General features: G+C 40.5%; 1 protein-coding gene across 1 annotated transcript in view; it reads left to right on the forward strand.

The window, feature by feature from the left end:
- The window catches only part of LOC111873276 (tuberin), an 89,829-nt gene that overhangs the window by 48,036 nt on the left and 23,712 nt on the right, over positions 1-18,081 (forward strand). Inside the window, exons 21-25 of the mRNA XM_023867849.2 lie at positions 103-293; positions 4,773-4,959; positions 5,758-5,965; positions 11,101-11,305; positions 16,627-16,828. Coding sequence (XP_023723617.1) covers positions 103-293; positions 4,773-4,959; positions 5,758-5,965; positions 11,101-11,305; positions 16,627-16,828 — 993 coding nt within the window. The remainder of the gene's footprint in view (positions 1-102; positions 294-4,772; positions 4,960-5,757; positions 5,966-11,100; positions 11,306-16,626; positions 16,829-18,081) is intronic.

Raw genomic sequence — 18,081 nt, forward strand, 5'->3', positions numbered from 1 at the left:
AAAATAGGTTAATAAACAGATGTTTGTTCAACACATTATGCTTTATGCACATTCTGATAGTCACTACTGTATCTGTATTATATGTATATTTTTATCACATAGGTGACATGTCATGGGTAATGCGCATCCAGAACCAAAGTCACTACCTGACATCACCTCTGGATTTCCCTCTCACCGACATCACAACTCTGTTCATGCCTTCTCTATCAAGCAGAAAAGAGCAGCAGTTTGAGGACTTTGTGTGTGGACACACTAGGATCAACAGTGAAAACCTTGCTGAAAGTGAATATGATGTATGTATCAGTTGTAGGCATGTATTTGAAATTACAGTAAAAGTTTTCTGTTAAAGTATAAGTTGTACTGTAATGAACAATTTTGGTACACAGTCAACACTGTAATGATCTGTATGGTCAAATTCAGCTGAAACTGTAAGTCGTTGTTAATCACATTATGCCTAACAAAAAGAAACTTAACAATTATTGTGCTTGTTTTTTCCCTCCTCTTCAAATCTCATTTTCATACTTATATTAATTATTGCAAGTTTTCACTAACTGTTGGTGTAATCTACCAGTATACCATTTTCTCTAACTGCCCCTTCTTCTTGTTGCCCTTATGTTGGGCTCCACTTTCTTTAACCATCGTTGGCCCTTACGTTGGGCTCCTCTTATAGCTGTCCTCTTAGTTGCTTCCACTTTCATCCGCCGCTTCCTCGTTGCTGTCTGGTTCAGGGTAGGGTGTGGGATTACTCTGAATTTGAATTTGTATGGGCACCAGTGGACTTTGATGCAATCCACGAATTTGGAATGGGGAAAACAAAGGGGGGAATGTGGATAGGTGGGCATTTGGAATTTTGTCTGCTCAGTGGGTAGGACAAGATTCTGTCTCAGGGCGACTGCTGGGCCTTGCTCAAACTGGGAGATAGAGAACACTTAAAACACACACTTCACTCAACACTGTTGCTCTTTATTTGCAGATGTAAATGAGAAGTACCTGTTACAAGGCTGTAGCACTGTTGAATTTGTGTACCGGACTTGGCCAACACCAACTTAACATCCGGGAAGTCCGAATGTCGCAATGCTACTCCAGTTACTCTCTAAGATGACTGACTCCTCCGGAGAGGCAGAAGTCTTGACGGTTCTGAAAACGCCCAGTTTCCTCTCTGAATTCTTACGATTGGCTATACCAAAAATTGGGGTGTTACGCTCATTTACATTCAGCCAATCCCTAACAAGATTCATCTAAATTTGGGTCTAAGTACAAGATGGTCCTTCTCACAACTCTCAAATAAATGAAGGTACACTAACGATCGCTTGGTATGCCCCTCCAAAAATTATTGCGAATCATATCTGTCAAGTCTCAAATTTTCAAAGAGTCCCAGAAAATGCAGCGGGATACTTCCTGTTCTGTTCTGGGTCTTCAAGTGACATGTAGCTTGCTTGTCACTAAGAAAGACCAGATGTCGTCCTTGACGTCTGCTGGTGCTGTGGTCAATTGAGTTTCATCTTTTGTTAACTGGTAATACAGTTCGTTTAGTTGTAGTACATTACACTGAAGTGTCGAAAGTCATGGGATAGGTACCTAGTATCATGTAGGACCCCTTCTAGCCCGGCAAAGTGCAGCAACTCGATGTGGCATCGATTCCACAAGTGGACAGAAGACCTCTGGAGAGATGTTGAGCCATGCTGTCTGGATAGCTGCCCACAGTTCCCTTGCATTTGTAGGTACAGGATTTCGGGTGCGATTGGACCTCTCAACCACGTTCCATAAATGCTTGATTGGGTTCATGTCAGGCGAACGTGATGACCACACCATTCGTCGGAATTCTCCAGAATGCTCCTCGAGCAAATTCTGGACAACTCTGGCCCGATGACATGGTGCATTGCCCTGCTGGAATATCCCATCGTTGTGGGGGGTACATGAAGTCCATGAAGAGCTGCAAATGGTCACCAAGCAGTGTAATGTAGCTGTCACCAGTCACTAACGTGTTTAGGTGGATGAGCGGACCCAACTCATGCCATATGAACACACCTCACACCAGTATGGAACCACCACCAGCCTGCACAGTGCCTTGTTGACAGCTGGGGTGTATGGCCTCATGGGGTCTGCACCACACCCAAACCATACCATCCGCTCGAAACAACTGGTACCATGACTCATTGGACAACGCCACATGATACTAATCCTCCAGGGTCCAATTAGTGACATCACAGTGAGGTGAGGTGAGGTGCTGTGTCCGGTGTCGTGGTGTTAACAGAGGCGCTCTGGTCAGTCTTCTGCTCCCATATCCCATGGAAGCTAAAGAACGCTGCACTGACCTGCTGGATCTGCATCCAGTACCTCCTGCATTGAATGTGGATGTGATTTCAGTCAGTGTCGCTTGTCTGTTACCATGGACAATTCTAGCTAGACGCCGCTAGTCACGATCATTAAGCACTCGTGGTCGGCCACTGCGCTGTCCACGGTGGGTGGAAATGCCTTCCGTAAGGTATTCCTGGTACACACATGATACCGTGGATCGAGGAATGTTGAATGACCTCACAACTTCAGAAATGAAATGTCCCATCCACCTGGCACCCACTATCATACCCCATTCAAACTCCGACAATTCATGTCGGCTTGCCATGAGCAGACTAGCCGGTGTTCAACCTGACTCGCAAGAGAACACCTCACAAGTGATACTGCTGTGGGCATTCCCAAGCCGTCAAGGGACGGTGGCGCCACTTAAAAATAAATTTACATACTGCTATCCCATGACTTTTGGCACTTGAGTGTATAATTAAGAATGTAAATGAACAACATTGCTGATGTTCCTGCATGGTGCGGTTACACTGATATACTATGTACATTATAATATGCTGTAACTGTAGCTTTAGCAGGGGAGAAAGCATGTTTACAGTATATCAGTAGAGGAAGAACCAAATTAAAAGTTCAAGAGTGAGGTAGAATGATGTTGAATGGTGAAAGAAGTAGTCAAAAATATTGTCACATATAGGATGTTAAGCACAACAAAAATGCCTGGTTCTAGTTTGAATGATTGGATTTATTAGCACTTTGGTTACACACACTCTCTTAATTACACTTAAATACAGGTTATACAGCACTTTTGCTGATTTACAGCACTTTCCAGTTCACCATTGCACATGCACTAGGATTTTCTGTCTTCCACTAGTCGTCTCCTAGCGATGGATCTCAACACAGAAACTGTCACTTCAAGTCACTACAAATATTACACATAGAATCTTCCAATCACATTTTAAATCTTCACAGGCCGACCTCCTGTATTCTTCTATACTCCTGGTTCCACTGAACTCAGGACTGTGTCACACACTCACTGTCACTTCTAGTTCCAACTTGATCTCTTCTCATGATTCTGCCGCTACTATTTCTCTCTCGTAACTCGTAACTGCACTATGACACTCACCTATATAGCCAAGGTACAGACAACACATCAGTGTGAACACATGTCACATGATCGCTACCCGCTACTGTTAGTGATGTCACTACATACACAGGAAATATGTCATGAAATGGCCACGTACTGTCAGTGTGTGACATCATAGTGCACACATTGCATAGCAATTGTCCATTTGCAGACTTAGAAAACACTGTTCCTATAGTGATGGCCACATGGGTGTTGCAGGCATTGTCTAGCAACGAGTCTACATAACTCATTGCTCCCTCCTTAAGGCTGGTTCATCCCAAGCAGTTCCCTGTTAAGGCGCCAGTATATCCAGGTGTATCTAGTTTTCTTGCCCCCCCCCTCTCTCTCTCACACACACACACACACACACACACACACAAAACAGGCTAAACCATAACTCCTGGAGTGGCCAGTGCTCACACTTATCTGTCTCCTCTTACACAAATGCTGTTTCTCTTTCTGCTTTGGAAGTGGCCAACCCCTCCACAATGTCCAGTCCATCATTCTTCATAACCCACTGGAAGTTCCAGCTACATGTTTCGTAGTCTTTCCTCTGAAAATTTCATATTTGGTCTACTTCAGCATTTCTCCACTTCCCAGGTGTGATTGCTGTACTGATCCCCACCCTTTGATGCCATTCATAGTAGGGTCCCTTATTCCCATTTTGCATTCCAGGCCTTTTAAGCATCTATTTTCCTCTGTTCATCCTTTCCGGGTTTCCTGCTCAACATTGTCCCTGGTCAAATGTTTCCTGATGAAGTTTTCCTTGTGTCATGCCACTCCTGCATGGTGGCCAATTCCTGCTGATGTCCACAATTTCCCTCGGTCCGAGATTTCGTGAAGACTTTCCTCTTGCACCATGCAACTATTGCATGGTGGGACACCTTCCTGCAGGTGGCAGCCAACTTCTTCTGGGATCCATGAATTCCCTGACTCAGTTCCTTTGGCTCTCAACATGCCTCTCCAAGTACTGTTGATGTGTGGCACGCGTTTCATAGCAACAGTCCGTCTGCAGACATAGGAAACACTGTTCCTATACTTTTGGCATGGGTGTTGTCTTGCAACAGTTCTACATGCAACAATATGCTTTGGTGACCCAGCCATATTCTGGGTACTGTTTTTCTTGTGTTATAGATGCAAGTCATCCTTTGATGATTTATCATCAAAGATGCTAATATTTTTCATTGCTCAATATATTCAGATTATCCAGGATGTGTTGTGCACCAGACGACAGACCATTTATTGTTCTGTCCTTATATGAACCTAAACTTAGGTTCTCACAAACTCAAGAACATAGAAGAGTAATGTGTGAAAAAAGATAATGCAAGTGTTTCTTTACTTTATTTTTTAGGCTATTCTAGATCATCATTTTGAAGAGAACGTTGACATGTCACCTAGTTCGCGTACAGTGATTTCTGACATGGTACCAGCGCTGATCCCAGCATCTCCATCAAAGCGCAGTCCATCACGACAAAGTTCTCATGAGAGTACAGAAATAGTAAATCCAATCTTTGATGATGAGGAACCAGATACTGAAGGTGGTGTACCCCAGTCATGTTTTTTTTTGTCATATATTACAAAACTGTTAACACACAGTTATACCCATAATAAAAATTTTTGATATGCTATAGAACTTCGTATTTGTTCATTTAGTTTCTATTACTCAGTAGACAATCATCACTATTTAGTATCAGTAAATAACATTGCAGTCAATATACAAAAAGAAATCCCTGAAATATATATATTTTGAAGTGTGTTAAACTATATTGCCACAGAGTTTTACAATGTTAGCAAAATAAATGGGCTATAGGGGTAAGCTGAGGTATTTTCTGCCAGGTCCAAATGTAATGTCTTATGATCAGTCACTATAATCGTTGTTTTTATCTTGTTGGTATCTTAATCATTGTTGTTATTTCCAACACAGTTTCTTGTGTTAATTTCATAATGATCCTCAGTTATCAATTTTGCTCTTAATTTCTGAGTCTTTTCAAAAATAGTATTAGTATTTTGTTATAACAAAACCCTGCGTTTTTGTTCTTGACTGTTGTTACATTTTTCTTCATTTAACTTATCAGTCTTTTATTATAATAAAAGACTGATAAGTTAAATGAAGAAAAATGTATTTGTTTCATAATTCTGTATCATAATTATGATACAGAAGAAATTGGCTTTTGCCTGGAAAAGAGGTAGTTGAACAGAGACTTTTTGTATACAGTTTACAGACAAAAGTTACATGTCAGATTGAAGCAAGCAAATATTGTAAAATGGAGTTTAGTGTATCTGTGGAAGTAGGTGCACAAAAGAGTGGCAATGCTGCACAGTTTGCTGTTTGACAGATTCAACAGGCAAGTTACGTAACCCTGTTCGGCGATCAAACTCTAGTCCAGAGATGAGTGCGAACTGGAAGAATCCATTCTTGAATCGTGACAAAGAAAAGAAAGAAGCAAAACAGGAGAGAGATGGACAGACTGATGTGGAAGGGAAAGCAGATGGGCTGTCAGAGAATAAGAAAACCACCAAGCAGACTTACTCAAAGGACCCAAGGTAATTGAAAGAAACCATCCCATAAATCTGCTATATATATTCAGCATTCTTTTTGCTTTTCTTCACTTCTAAGCATATGTGGAATAGCAGTAATGCAGCTAACTTATATTTGAGAAGTCATTGGTTTGGATGAGGCCAAGGATCTTTTCTGGTCGTTCTCTCTCCTTCCAAGTGAAAGCTGGAATCATTTCTTGAAATAGACCATGAACACTTCCTTCTCAAATGCCTTCTAGTTTACCACAATCATCCTCTCATTTCAGCGGTGCTAAACAGTCTTCCTGTTGATACGGCATTGTTAACCCTTCAGTGTGGAGCACTGAGTATGTTTCTTGGGACACCTGTGTCATATGCCACAGAAGAACACATTTAGTTGTGGCATGCAATGTTAAATTTATTATTCTATATAGCAGTTAGTTTTAGGGTTATTGTTGTCACTCTGGTGTTTTTTGTAAGTAAAGAAATTATGAGATTCGGTACATGGAACACCAGAAGTATGTAGAGGGCAGGTTCACTCAGGGCACTGGCAGAAGAAATTTCAAGAGTTAGATTTAGCAGGAGTACAGGAGGTCAGATGGAATGAAGGTGGCATTGAACCAGCAGGCGAATATACATTTTCCTATGGAAAGGGGAATGAAAATCATGAATTAGGTACAGGTTTTCTCATACATAAGAGAATCGTATCAGCAGTTAAGAGGGTAGAGTTCGTTGGTGATAGGATATCATATATAATACTAGAAGGTCGCTGGTGTGATATCATCATCATGAATATTCACGCCCCAACAGAAGATAAAATTGATGACATAAAGGACAGGTTCTATGAAGAACTAGAACATGTATTTGATAAATTCCCGAAGTACCCTAAGAAAATTTTGTTAGGAGGTTTCAATGCCAAAGTAGGGAGGGAAGACATTTTCCAACCAACGATTGGGCATGAGAGTCTGCATGAAATTAGTAATGATAATGGAATTAGAGTAGTAAACTTTGCCACATCAAAAAATCTTACTCTCAAAAGTACAATGTTCCCACATCGTAACATCCATAGATCTACTTAGACATCTCTTGATGCAAAGATACGCAGTCAAATCGACCATATTTTGATAGATAGGAGGAGACAACATTTAATTATACTTGATGTCTGATCATTCAGGGGAGCAGATTGTGCTACTGACCACTACCTGGTGGTGGCATAGGTTAGGTAAAGACTGGCAGTGAGCAAACAGACAACACCCAGATTTCATATGGATAGGTTCAGTCTCAAGAAATTAAATGAGGTAGAGGGTAAAGAGCAGTATTGTGTTGAAATTTCATATAGGTTCGCAGCTTTGGAAACTTTGACACTGAGGTGGATGTTAATAAAGCTTTGGAAACTATTAGAGATAATATCAAAATTTCTGCCAAGAAGAGTGTAGGTTATTAAGAACCAAAGAAGCATAAGCCATGTTTCGTTGAAGGATGCTCAAAATTATTAAACCAAAGAAAACAAGCCAAATTGCAATGGTTACAGAATCCAAGCGAAATAAATGGGGATAATCTGAACAATATACGAGTAAGACATGAAACCAGCAGGCATCTCAGGAATAAAAAGAGGGAATAAGTGAGAGACAAAATTTATGAGCTTGCAATGAACAGTAAGAACAAGAACATTAGAGATCTGTATATAAGAATAAATGACTTTAAGAGGTGTTACCAACCTAGAAGTAACTTAGTGAAGGATGAGAATGGTGATGTGTTTGCAGATTCCCACAACATTCTGAATAGGTGGAGGAACTACCTCTCTTAGTTATTGAATGTCCATAGGATCAGTGATGTTAGGCAGATAGAAATCCATACAGCTGAGCCGTTAGTACCTGATCCTAGCCATGTTGAGGTTGAAAGTGCTGTTGCAAAATTGAAACGGTGTAAATTGCCAGGTAGTAATCAAATTCTGGCAGAACTTATTCAAGCAGGAGGCGAAATATTACGTTCTAAGATCCATAAGCTAATTACGTCTATTTGGAATAAGGAAAAATTGCCTGATCAGTGGAAGGAGTCTATTACTGTACCCGTTCTCAAGAAGGGGATAAAACTGACTGCAGTAATTACCAGGGGATATCACTGCTATCAACTTCATTCAGAATTTTATCCAATATTCTTCTCTCAAGGTTAAGTCCATATATAGATGAAATTATTGGGGATCATCAGTGTGGGTTTCGACATAACAGATCAACTACAGATCAGATCTTTTGCATTCATCAGATATGGGAGAAAAATGGGAGTACGATGAGAGAGTATATCAGCCATTCATAGACTTCAAGAAAGCTTATGATTCAGTTAGGAGGGGAGAATTGTACAATATTTAGATAGAGTTTGGGATACCAATGAAACTGGTCAGACTGAAAAAAATGTGTTTAAATGAAACGTATTGTAAAGTCAATATGGGTAAACATTTGTCTGATAAATTTCCTATCCAGAGTTGTCTGAAACAAGGAGATACTTTATCGCCACTCCTTTTCAACTTTGCTTTAGAATATGCCATTAAGAAGGTCCAGGAAAACCAGGTGGGACTGAAATTAAATGGGACACATCAGCTCTTGGTCTATGCGGATGATGTGAATTTACTGGGTGATAATAAAAATACCATAAAGAAAAACACACAAAATTTAATTGATGCCAGTAAAGAGGTTGGTCTAGAAGTAAACACAGAGAAAGCTAAGTATATGTTGCTGTCTCGTCACCAAAATGCAGGGCAAAATCATGACATAAAGATAGAAAACAGATGTTTTGAAAATGTGGCACAATTCAGCTATTTGGGAACAACGATAACAGATCAAAACCTGATTCAGGAGGAACTTAAGAGGAGATTGAACTCGGGTCATACTTGCTGCCATTCAGTCCAGAACCTTTTGTCTTCTCATCTGCTGTCCAAAAACATAAAAATTAGAATATATGAAACTATAATTTTGCCTGTGGTTCTGTATGGGTGTGAAACTTGGTCTCTGACATTAAGGGAGGAACATAGACTGAGGGTGTTGAGGAGAATATTTGGACCAAAGAGAGATGAAGTGACAGGAGGTTGGAGAAAACTGCATAATGAGGAGCTTCATAACTTGTACTCTTCTCCAAGTATAATTAGATTGATCAGGTCAAGGAGGATGAGGTGGACAGGGCATGTAGCACGAATGAGGGTGACGAGGAATGCATATAGAATATTTGTGGGAAAGTCAGAAGGAACGAGACCACTGGGAAGACCAAGGCATAGGTGGGATGTAATGGTATGGGTTGGATTGTTCTGGCTGAGGATAGGGACCAGTGGAGGACCCTTGTGAACATGGTAATGAACTTTCAGGTTCCATAAAATGCTGGGAAATTCTTGAGTAGCTGCAGAATTGGTGGCTCCTCAAGAAAGGCTCAGCTCCATTACTAAGTAAGTAAGAAAGAAATGATCTTCTGATGTGTGTAAAACCATCCTCCTCTTTGTCACTGTCATGTACTAACATGTACCATATTTCATGGAAATAATTTTCATGAACTTCTAATTGCTGTTCTGCAGGTAACCAGGTAAAATGCTTCTAGTGCTATTTATCTGTCTGTCTGTCTATCTCCGTCCATCCATCCATCCATCCACCGGCCCACCTGCATGCCTACAGTGATCACTTACAGTCATTGGATATAAAAATTGATTTATCTCTCTTGATTTCATTTGACTTCTTTGGTGGTTGCAGTATTCAGCAGCTCTGGTAGGAACTAGTGCACATTGCATAATGTGTGCTTCCACCATACAGGTAAGGTTTCTTTTGGGGGCAATGGATTTTAACACCAAGTGAAGGAAAATCTGAAATGGCAGTAATTTAATGCTTAGATTATTGACTCGGGATCATTGAAAGTTAAGTGAAATAAAAAAAAATTAAATGGGGGTTCCACTCAGAAGGGCATGACCTCATCTTTCCACATCCATGAAAACTCACCAGTATCAAATTTCATTGAGTGCTATATTCAAAAGTCATCGCATTGTTGAATAAATAAACCACAGTAACTGTCACTTAACTGGTTTTCTTAGTTGATTCACTATATGGCATATGTATGAATGTCTGCAGATATTAATTTATGATTCATTCTTCCATCTTGATCATTATTAACTCCACAGTATAGTACTTTCCTTGTAAGGTTGACAGTTACAGAAGTTGCCAAGAACTAACCTTCTTTTCTGGAATCCAAAGGTTCATAACCATCATTATAAAAGACCACCATTAGAACATGTTGAATCCAGTTCACATCTCCATACCCTGTTTATCTAAAACGTGTTTTAAAATCATCCTCCTGTTTACCCTTTGGGATCTGTATACAGACTGATCCTGTGAAGTTTTCCACCAAAATTCTGAAAATGTTTCTCTGGTGACAATATTCTTAAATGGGTAATTCTTTTATTATGCCACATAATTTTGTTAGGGATATATTTAATGGTCTGAATAATGTTACCACAGTTTGGTGTTGATATGTAATTTATATTGGCATGTGTAGGACAGTACACATGACAAATGACAGGTTCTAGTTCAAATTATTGGATTTATTAGCAGCCTGGTTACACTCTTTTAATTACGTACATTCAAATTGCACTGATTTACACACACCTCACAATTCACTGTTGCACGCACACATAAAGTCTTGGAATCATGCAATAAGTCTTCAGTGCTGATTCCTTAGCTATCACTCCCTATCATATGTCACCCTTTACATCCCTCACAGGCCGACCTCCTGTATTCCATTCGCGTACTTCTCTCATAACTAGCTCCAACTCTGACTCCAACTGACTGCTTAGGAATTCCATTTTTCCTATAAAATTTTAATCAGACAAGCGGAAAACACAACTCGCTTCACTGTTGTGCTACATCACAGCCTAGTGTGGAAGGGTGTTTACTGAGCATTGCGTAGCAACGGGCTAGGTGGCAGTGTATCTGACGTCACTTGTGCAAATGCAGAGTTCACGTGACCCCTGCTCACTGTTGCACAACTCAGCAATCGACTGTTTATCAAGTGTTTGTCTTCGTGGTAACTTTTTCAACATCTCGTTGCCTAGAAACAGATTGACATGTCACACTGTATACATGTATGTAATGTACTGCCAGAGCTGTTACAGCATTTATATCTTTCCTCTCTAGGGTCAGTTGTGAAGCAATCCCAGAGGAAATATCTGGTTTGGGAACTACACCTCCTGCTGGTGATTCAGAAGAAAATAAGGACATGGAAGCATCATCTCATCCCCAGCTTTTACCTTGTCATTCATATCCTGGAACTGGAATTATACAATCTCCCCTACAGCAACCTGCTGCGACCAGGACTGTTCCACAGTCACCAACAAGTGTGGTAAGTGAAGGAATTGCATGAAGACACGTTGGAATAATGGTAAGAATACAGTACATGTAGATCAGCATATGCTGCTCTCTGCAAAACCACAACACTGAAGATACTGGAGAGTGCTTATTCAAGTACGTTAGGTGTTCTGTATACTTATGACATGTAGTGTGACAGTATCATTTTACAGCAGAAGATATGAGCTGTTCTTTTTCTTTCTTTCTTTCTTTCTTTCTTTCTTCTTCTTCTTCTTCTTCCTCCTCCTTTTCTCTCTCTCTCTCTCACCCTAGTATGAAGCTGTCAGCATGTAGATTATTTAGCATCAGTGGTAGGATGAGTGATGAATTGGAAACAATTTGGAAGAAAATGTCACTGGCCTAATCAGGAAACTATCCCATCATTTGCCCAGAAAGATTGAGCAATATTATGAGAAACCTCATTGAGGTTAGCCTGGTGCCCAGACTGAGATTTTAATCAAGCACTTTCAGAATACAAGTCTAGAGCATTAATTCTAGATCAGCCTGTTGTACAGTATGAACTATCACTATGTTTATTCTTTTTATGCTTTTATTAAGAACATGCTACAGTGTATGTATATCACTAGTTGTCACATATATAATAATAATGTAACGTCCTTTCTGCATCAGTGACAAGTTGATGGAAATTCTGATGGAGGCATCACTTGACAGCTTGCCATTGTCCATAGACATGCTCATTTGTGTATGGGCATTGCTGATATTCTTAAAAATATATGGTTTACACTTATATCATTTTGTGTTATATGTTACACATTTTGATGCTAGTGCATCATACTGAGATGGTTAATCTTATGTTGTCAAAAATTGGTGATGTCTTGTAGGTTATGCCTGGTTGTACTGCATTCTGTGGATGATTTTATGCTATCTGAGTGTTCAGTGAGTGAATATTTTCCAGGCCCCGAGTTGGCGGGGAGACAAGTATTACTTATGCTAGGCACTACCCATCACTGTTTAGTGAGCGCTTTTAATATTTTGGTCAATAACATTGGTTCTTAAACACTTAAATCAAACTTGGAATCACACTAATTTTATGGCTGTATCCTTGGAAAGTTATTCAGCGACTATTCCAGTAACGCACTTAAAAATAATTTCGTTTTTAACTTAAACTTTTGAACCAAATTTGAAGTGACACTAATTTTACGTCTGTATCCTTGGAGAGTTATTCAGCAACTACCTTAGCAGACTCACTCTGCTTTGAGGCAAGAAATTTTCACAGCTACAGCTGCACCTCCAAGTTACTACCCTAATTTCAGCTGATTGGAACAATTTGAATTTTGGGAGTATACCCTAATTCTCACTGCTCCAGTCATCATCTTGTTTCAGGGGACTCTCACCCTTGATGACCTAACACACTTTTTGACAGCTGCTTGAAAAATTATACCAGTAGCATAGGTCGCGGACCTTCCCACTTTTAACTTACAGGGTTGAAAACCTGTCAAGTATAACTTTACCAAAGGGTCCCACCGGTCAACTTTCGAACTGAATTTCCTGGAAAATGCTGCTGGGTGCTTCTTGCCTTGTCTTCGTAGAAGTGAAGCAGACCATATTCTTGAAACCAAGAATCAGGCTAAGTCACCCTTCAATGTTCCTTACTACATCCTATGCGTAATTACTATAATAAAAAAATCTTAATTACAAATAAAGCTGGTGATGTCAGTGGTATGGCTACACTGCTTCATGCTTGTTTCTTGCTTCCTTTGCTCTTCAATGCAGAAGATGGTGGCCTTTTTTTCCCATAAACTGGAACACTGTATTCAACAAAGTATCATGTTCTGTACTTTGACAGTCTTAGAAGAAACCACTTTGGCCAGTAGAAAAAAAAATAATCAAAGAAGAATACACACTGCAGTACAAGACTGGTCCCAGAGAATTTCAGTTCTGCCAACATTTCAGATGCTTACTCTTCACGCTTGACTTGCTTCTGATCAGAAACAGTTCCATTTCTCCTTGGATATCTGCAGACAGTAGCTAACAGAAAAATACATGTATTTATTTAATTTTACACAAGATTTTCTGTCCGTTTTTGGTTGCTTTTTGAAGAAAAAATATGGAAGGTACATAATAATTTTGTCATGTCTGTCTGTCCATCTGTGAATAACATAGCTCAAACTACTTGTGAAATATGTGTGTATTTTTAACTTTGCACTTATTTCTATACATTTTTAAATGCCTTAAAAGCGTGTTTTGAAAAGCATTTATTGGTTTTGTCTTGTATATCTGTCTGTCTCTGTGTCCATATGGAAGAACAGCAACCAAACTACACATTTCAGTGAAACTTGATCTACTACACTAACTTCTGCTTAGCCATTTTGAACGCATTTAGTTTGGTTTGTTTTAAGGCATACTTTATTTAATGGCCAAATGAAATTTTATATATATCTTCCAAGTCCTTTTACATATTTTGGTGGAATTTAGTATTAGGTATTTCTGTTGTATGGGTGTACTCTTTGTAAGTTCAGTTTGTTTGAATGTCCATGTTACTTATGACCTATGAACATTTGTGGGCACAAGTATTCACCTGAAAGAAAACAGTGTTATGCAAGACTTACATGATGTGCATATAACACTCTAACACTCACTGAACTGTAACAAATTTTAAATATATTGTCAAGTGTTTCCTAGGTAACACGACAAGAAAATTTACATGGGTCTCGGGTTTGGACGAATATTTATTGGACGATCACTCTTTACACTCACAAATACAACTATTCACACTTATAACGTCCTCGGACGTTTCCTCTTCCGTGTTATACACTCTCACACTGCTATTCTCAGTGAAGTGTCTTCTGCTCTACTTGGAGCTCAACTGTCCTTTGCTCTCGTCGGATACAAACTCAACTGGTCTCTTGTCAGATTCGAACTCTGCTGGTCTCTTGTTGGATACAAAATATTATACCTTGCTCTTGGGCTGGATAGGGAACACCTTGTCGAAGGGTTAATTTCGCCCGCTGCTATACAATGAATATCTTGTTGCCATGGGAATACATTTCATTACAAATAACGGGTGGAAACTCCAGTGTTGACTTTCATCTCCAGGGCAACGATTTCCTAGGAATTGCTGGCCGTTGACTAGTGATGGACGTCTTATACTCCAGCTTTCAGGCAGAACGTCACATTGCTCCCTCCTTAGGGTTATCCGGTCCTGAATAGCCTAACGGTACTTCCCTTTCTTTCATTTCTGAGTGTCCTTCCTTCCTGATGTTCTGTTCATCTTCTGAGCGCTACATCCGCCCCCTCCTTCAAGGGTGCTCGTCCCGAGCAGCTCCGTGGTAGACTTCCAGTCACTTCATGTTCTCGTCATCATCCACAATTTTACCTTTCTCTCCTCATTCTCACTCTTGCTGGGGAGGCCAATGCTTCTACATTAGCAGCTTCTCCTCTGTTTCCTGCCTCTTTTTTCGTTTTGGCGGGGTCGACCCCTCCACAAACTGCAGTCCTTGTTTCGTCGCTCNGTGCCAAAGCCTCCACAGCATCGAGTTTTTCACCTTCCATAACCTGCCGAACATCCCAGTTGCTCGCTTCATGAATTCCAGCTCTAGGGGCTTCTTGAGTGTCTTGTAGGCTGACCCTCTCCTTCCAAGAGGTGATAGCTGTCTTGAACTCCACCCTTCAGTACTGATTGTGGTTGTCTTCTTCTTTTTCGAGTCTAGTGGCCACTTGCCGCCTAGATTCTTTGTTGCCCTGCCGCCTTTCTGACGGGACCATAGATTCTTCCTGTAAAGTAAGTAAAAGTAAAGCTATCCCTGTAACAGGCCATGAAGGCCCATAGGATTGTGAGACGTTGAGGGTCCCACATTATCTAGACAATCGGATCAAAGATGGCGGTAAGGTTGTCAGCCTTACGCAATGGCCGCGCTTTACTCCCCAGGAAAATTATTTAATTAATTCCTGATACTCATTTCTGTTAGAGGCTGAGTCAACCCCAGGGCCATAGTGTGGCTGGAAGGATTAGGTCAATTGAAAAAATCCAGTGACCTCATCGGTACTTGAACCCACGACCTTCTGGCTTGTTCTGAGCGACCCTAATTTCTGGGTTGCTCACTCAACCTTGTCCCTGGTGCAGTTTCTCTCAACCACGTTTTCCTTCTGCCATGCCAGTTTCACACGGTGGGTCATCCCTCTGAGGCTGACCGCCAATCTCTTACAGGATCCGCACTTTTCCCGTGTCATCTCCTATGGTTTCTGTCAGCATCCTGCAGCAAGATTTCGGTCCCTACGCTGTTTCCTCGGTCCTCTGACCGGCGGTGTCTTCTTTAGGGACCTCATGATGTGCCACCTCTGCTTTCGTGTCCACTGTGGACCTGTCATATGACAGATTACAGATGAAATGAAAAGGTCGGCTCTTCTTCCAGATGTGCCTCCATCTTTTCCTGGCAGGCCATCATCTCTTTTCGGCCGTCCTTTAACTCAGACCACATGGAGCAGATTTCTTCTCTTATTTCATTCAGATGTGCCTCCGTTCTTCTCTGGTTGGCCTCTATCCAGGAAACGAGCGAAACCATTTGTTCTTATCCGGCTCCCATTTCTTTCAGCAGGAGTTCCATCTGCTGTGACTCCCTCCTGCAGCAGTATAATACTCAATGTGATCCAATAATTCGTCCTATAATCCAATCCTATCCATCCCACTTCTGACACCAGTTGTCACGTATTTCCTAGGTAACGCGACAAGAAAATTTATGTGGGTCTCGGATTTGGATGAGTATTTATTGGATGATCACTCTTTACGCTCACAGATAACACTATTCGTACATGTAATGTCGTCGGACGTTTCCTCTTCCGTGTTATACACTCTCACACCGCTATTCTCGGTGAAGTGTCTTCTGCTCTGCTTGGAGCTCAACTGTCCTTAGCTGTCATCGGATATGAACTCGACTGGTCTCTTGTCAGATATGATCTCAACTGGTCTCTTGTCGGATACGAACTATTATATCCTGCACTCGGGCTGGATAGGGAACACCTTGTTGAAGGGTTAATTTCGCCCGCTGCTATACAATGACTCTCTTGTTGCTACGGGAATACATTTCATTACAAATAACGGTGGAAACCCCACTGTTGACTTTCATCTCTGGGGCAACGATTTTCTAGGCATCACTGCCTAGGGATTGCTCACCGTTGAAAGCGTTGTTGAGGCTTATGTAACTGCATTACCTTCTAGAAAATATCTGCTCACTTTACAGTACATATCTTATTCCTAGTAGAAAGGAATTTAAGCAAAATACACCATATTATTGCCATTCCAAAGGGTACCTTTGCCTGTTCTCATTGAAAGAAATATTTCTTTTATTTTTGTTTTAGGTATCGCCTGTGTCAAGTTTAGGTACTTCGCTTAGAACAACTCCAGTTCAGTCTCCAGCTACTGCTACAACTGCCAACACTGTTGCTAGTGCTGCCGCTAGCATTATTCAGCAACCCATTGTAACATCTCGTCCACCACAGTCTCCTTTGCTTCAGACACGAAGTGCTATGACAACTGAAATCGGAAAACCTCAAGTTACAGGTAAAGATCAAAGCTGTGTTGTATGATCAAAATGTAATCAAAACATCTGAGGAGTACGCCCTTCTGTCATGTAATGCTGTGTAGTTCTGTGGAAGTTCACTGATGTTGCAGAGAAGTGTACTCTATGTGTTCAGGTTCAAAGAGAAAGCCAGGCAAGAACCAGTTGCTTGCTACCTCCTTCATGTTGGTTTCTTGCTTGGCTTATTCTTTGACCCTGAAGACGGAGGTTACAAATTCCCCTGAAACATTAGTTGACTTTCAGCAGACTACAGGACATTATATCCCAGAAGCCAGAAATCACCAGTATTAAAGAGAATTGTGGACAAAGCATTCCCTTGTGTGAGTTCCCGTTTCACCTGTTTGACAGTTGTCCTTGAATTTTAAATTTTGCAGATAAAGTCTGTAAGAGTCATTTTGAAAGATTAACCAACATCTTAGCAATTCCATGTTACCTTGATTCAGAATATATTCTGCATCCATTGAATCATAAACTTGCTTTAAGTTAATGCACAGTAAATGTAAATCAGGACCAAATTCACAGGCCTTCTCCATTACCAGTCTTACTGGAAACAACTGATCATTAAATCATTAAAATCATTAATCATTAAATAATTATACAACCATACTGTGTCCTCTAAAAAAATACATGTAAGGTATTAGTAAAATTTTATAACTTAACATTTGATGTTGCTCTACAGTTGTCTCCGTCTAATTTATCACAGTTCTTGTGAATTTGGTGTATTATTGCTGTGTCATATTTTTCCAGCATAATTTTACTTATTCATATTACTTCTCTTAATGCCTGAATCTCCCACCCCAATCCTAGCCTTCCATACTTGACTGGTTCAGCACAATTATTCTCTTCCTCTCTTGCTCTGTAAGTGTTTTGATCCTTTCATCATCATCAGTAATCTGTCAGACGACAGGTCCACAGTCTCTTCCAAAACAATTCCTCCACTTAATGTGATCTAGAGCTTTCTCCTTCAAATGACAGTATCCTCTTCTGTCCCCAAGGTCATCCAGCATCTTCTTACGTCTTCTTCCTCATCTTCTGGTCACTTCTATCCGCCCCTCTATCTTTCCTTCAATAACTTCTTTTAGAAGGCAGTTTCTTCGTAAAACATGACCAATCCAATTAGCCTTCCGTTTTCTTATTTCGTGTAGGATATTCCTCTGCTCACTGACTCTAATTAACACTTCTTCATTTCTCACATAATCGGTCCAACTGATCTTCTCCATCCTTCTCCAACACC

This window comes from Cryptotermes secundus, unplaced genomic scaffold (genome assembly GCF_002891405.2).
Source record: "Cryptotermes secundus unplaced genomic scaffold, Csec_1.0 scaffold131, whole genome shotgun sequence".
NCBI classification, from domain to species: domain Eukaryota; kingdom Metazoa; phylum Arthropoda; class Insecta; order Blattodea; family Kalotermitidae; genus Cryptotermes; species Cryptotermes secundus.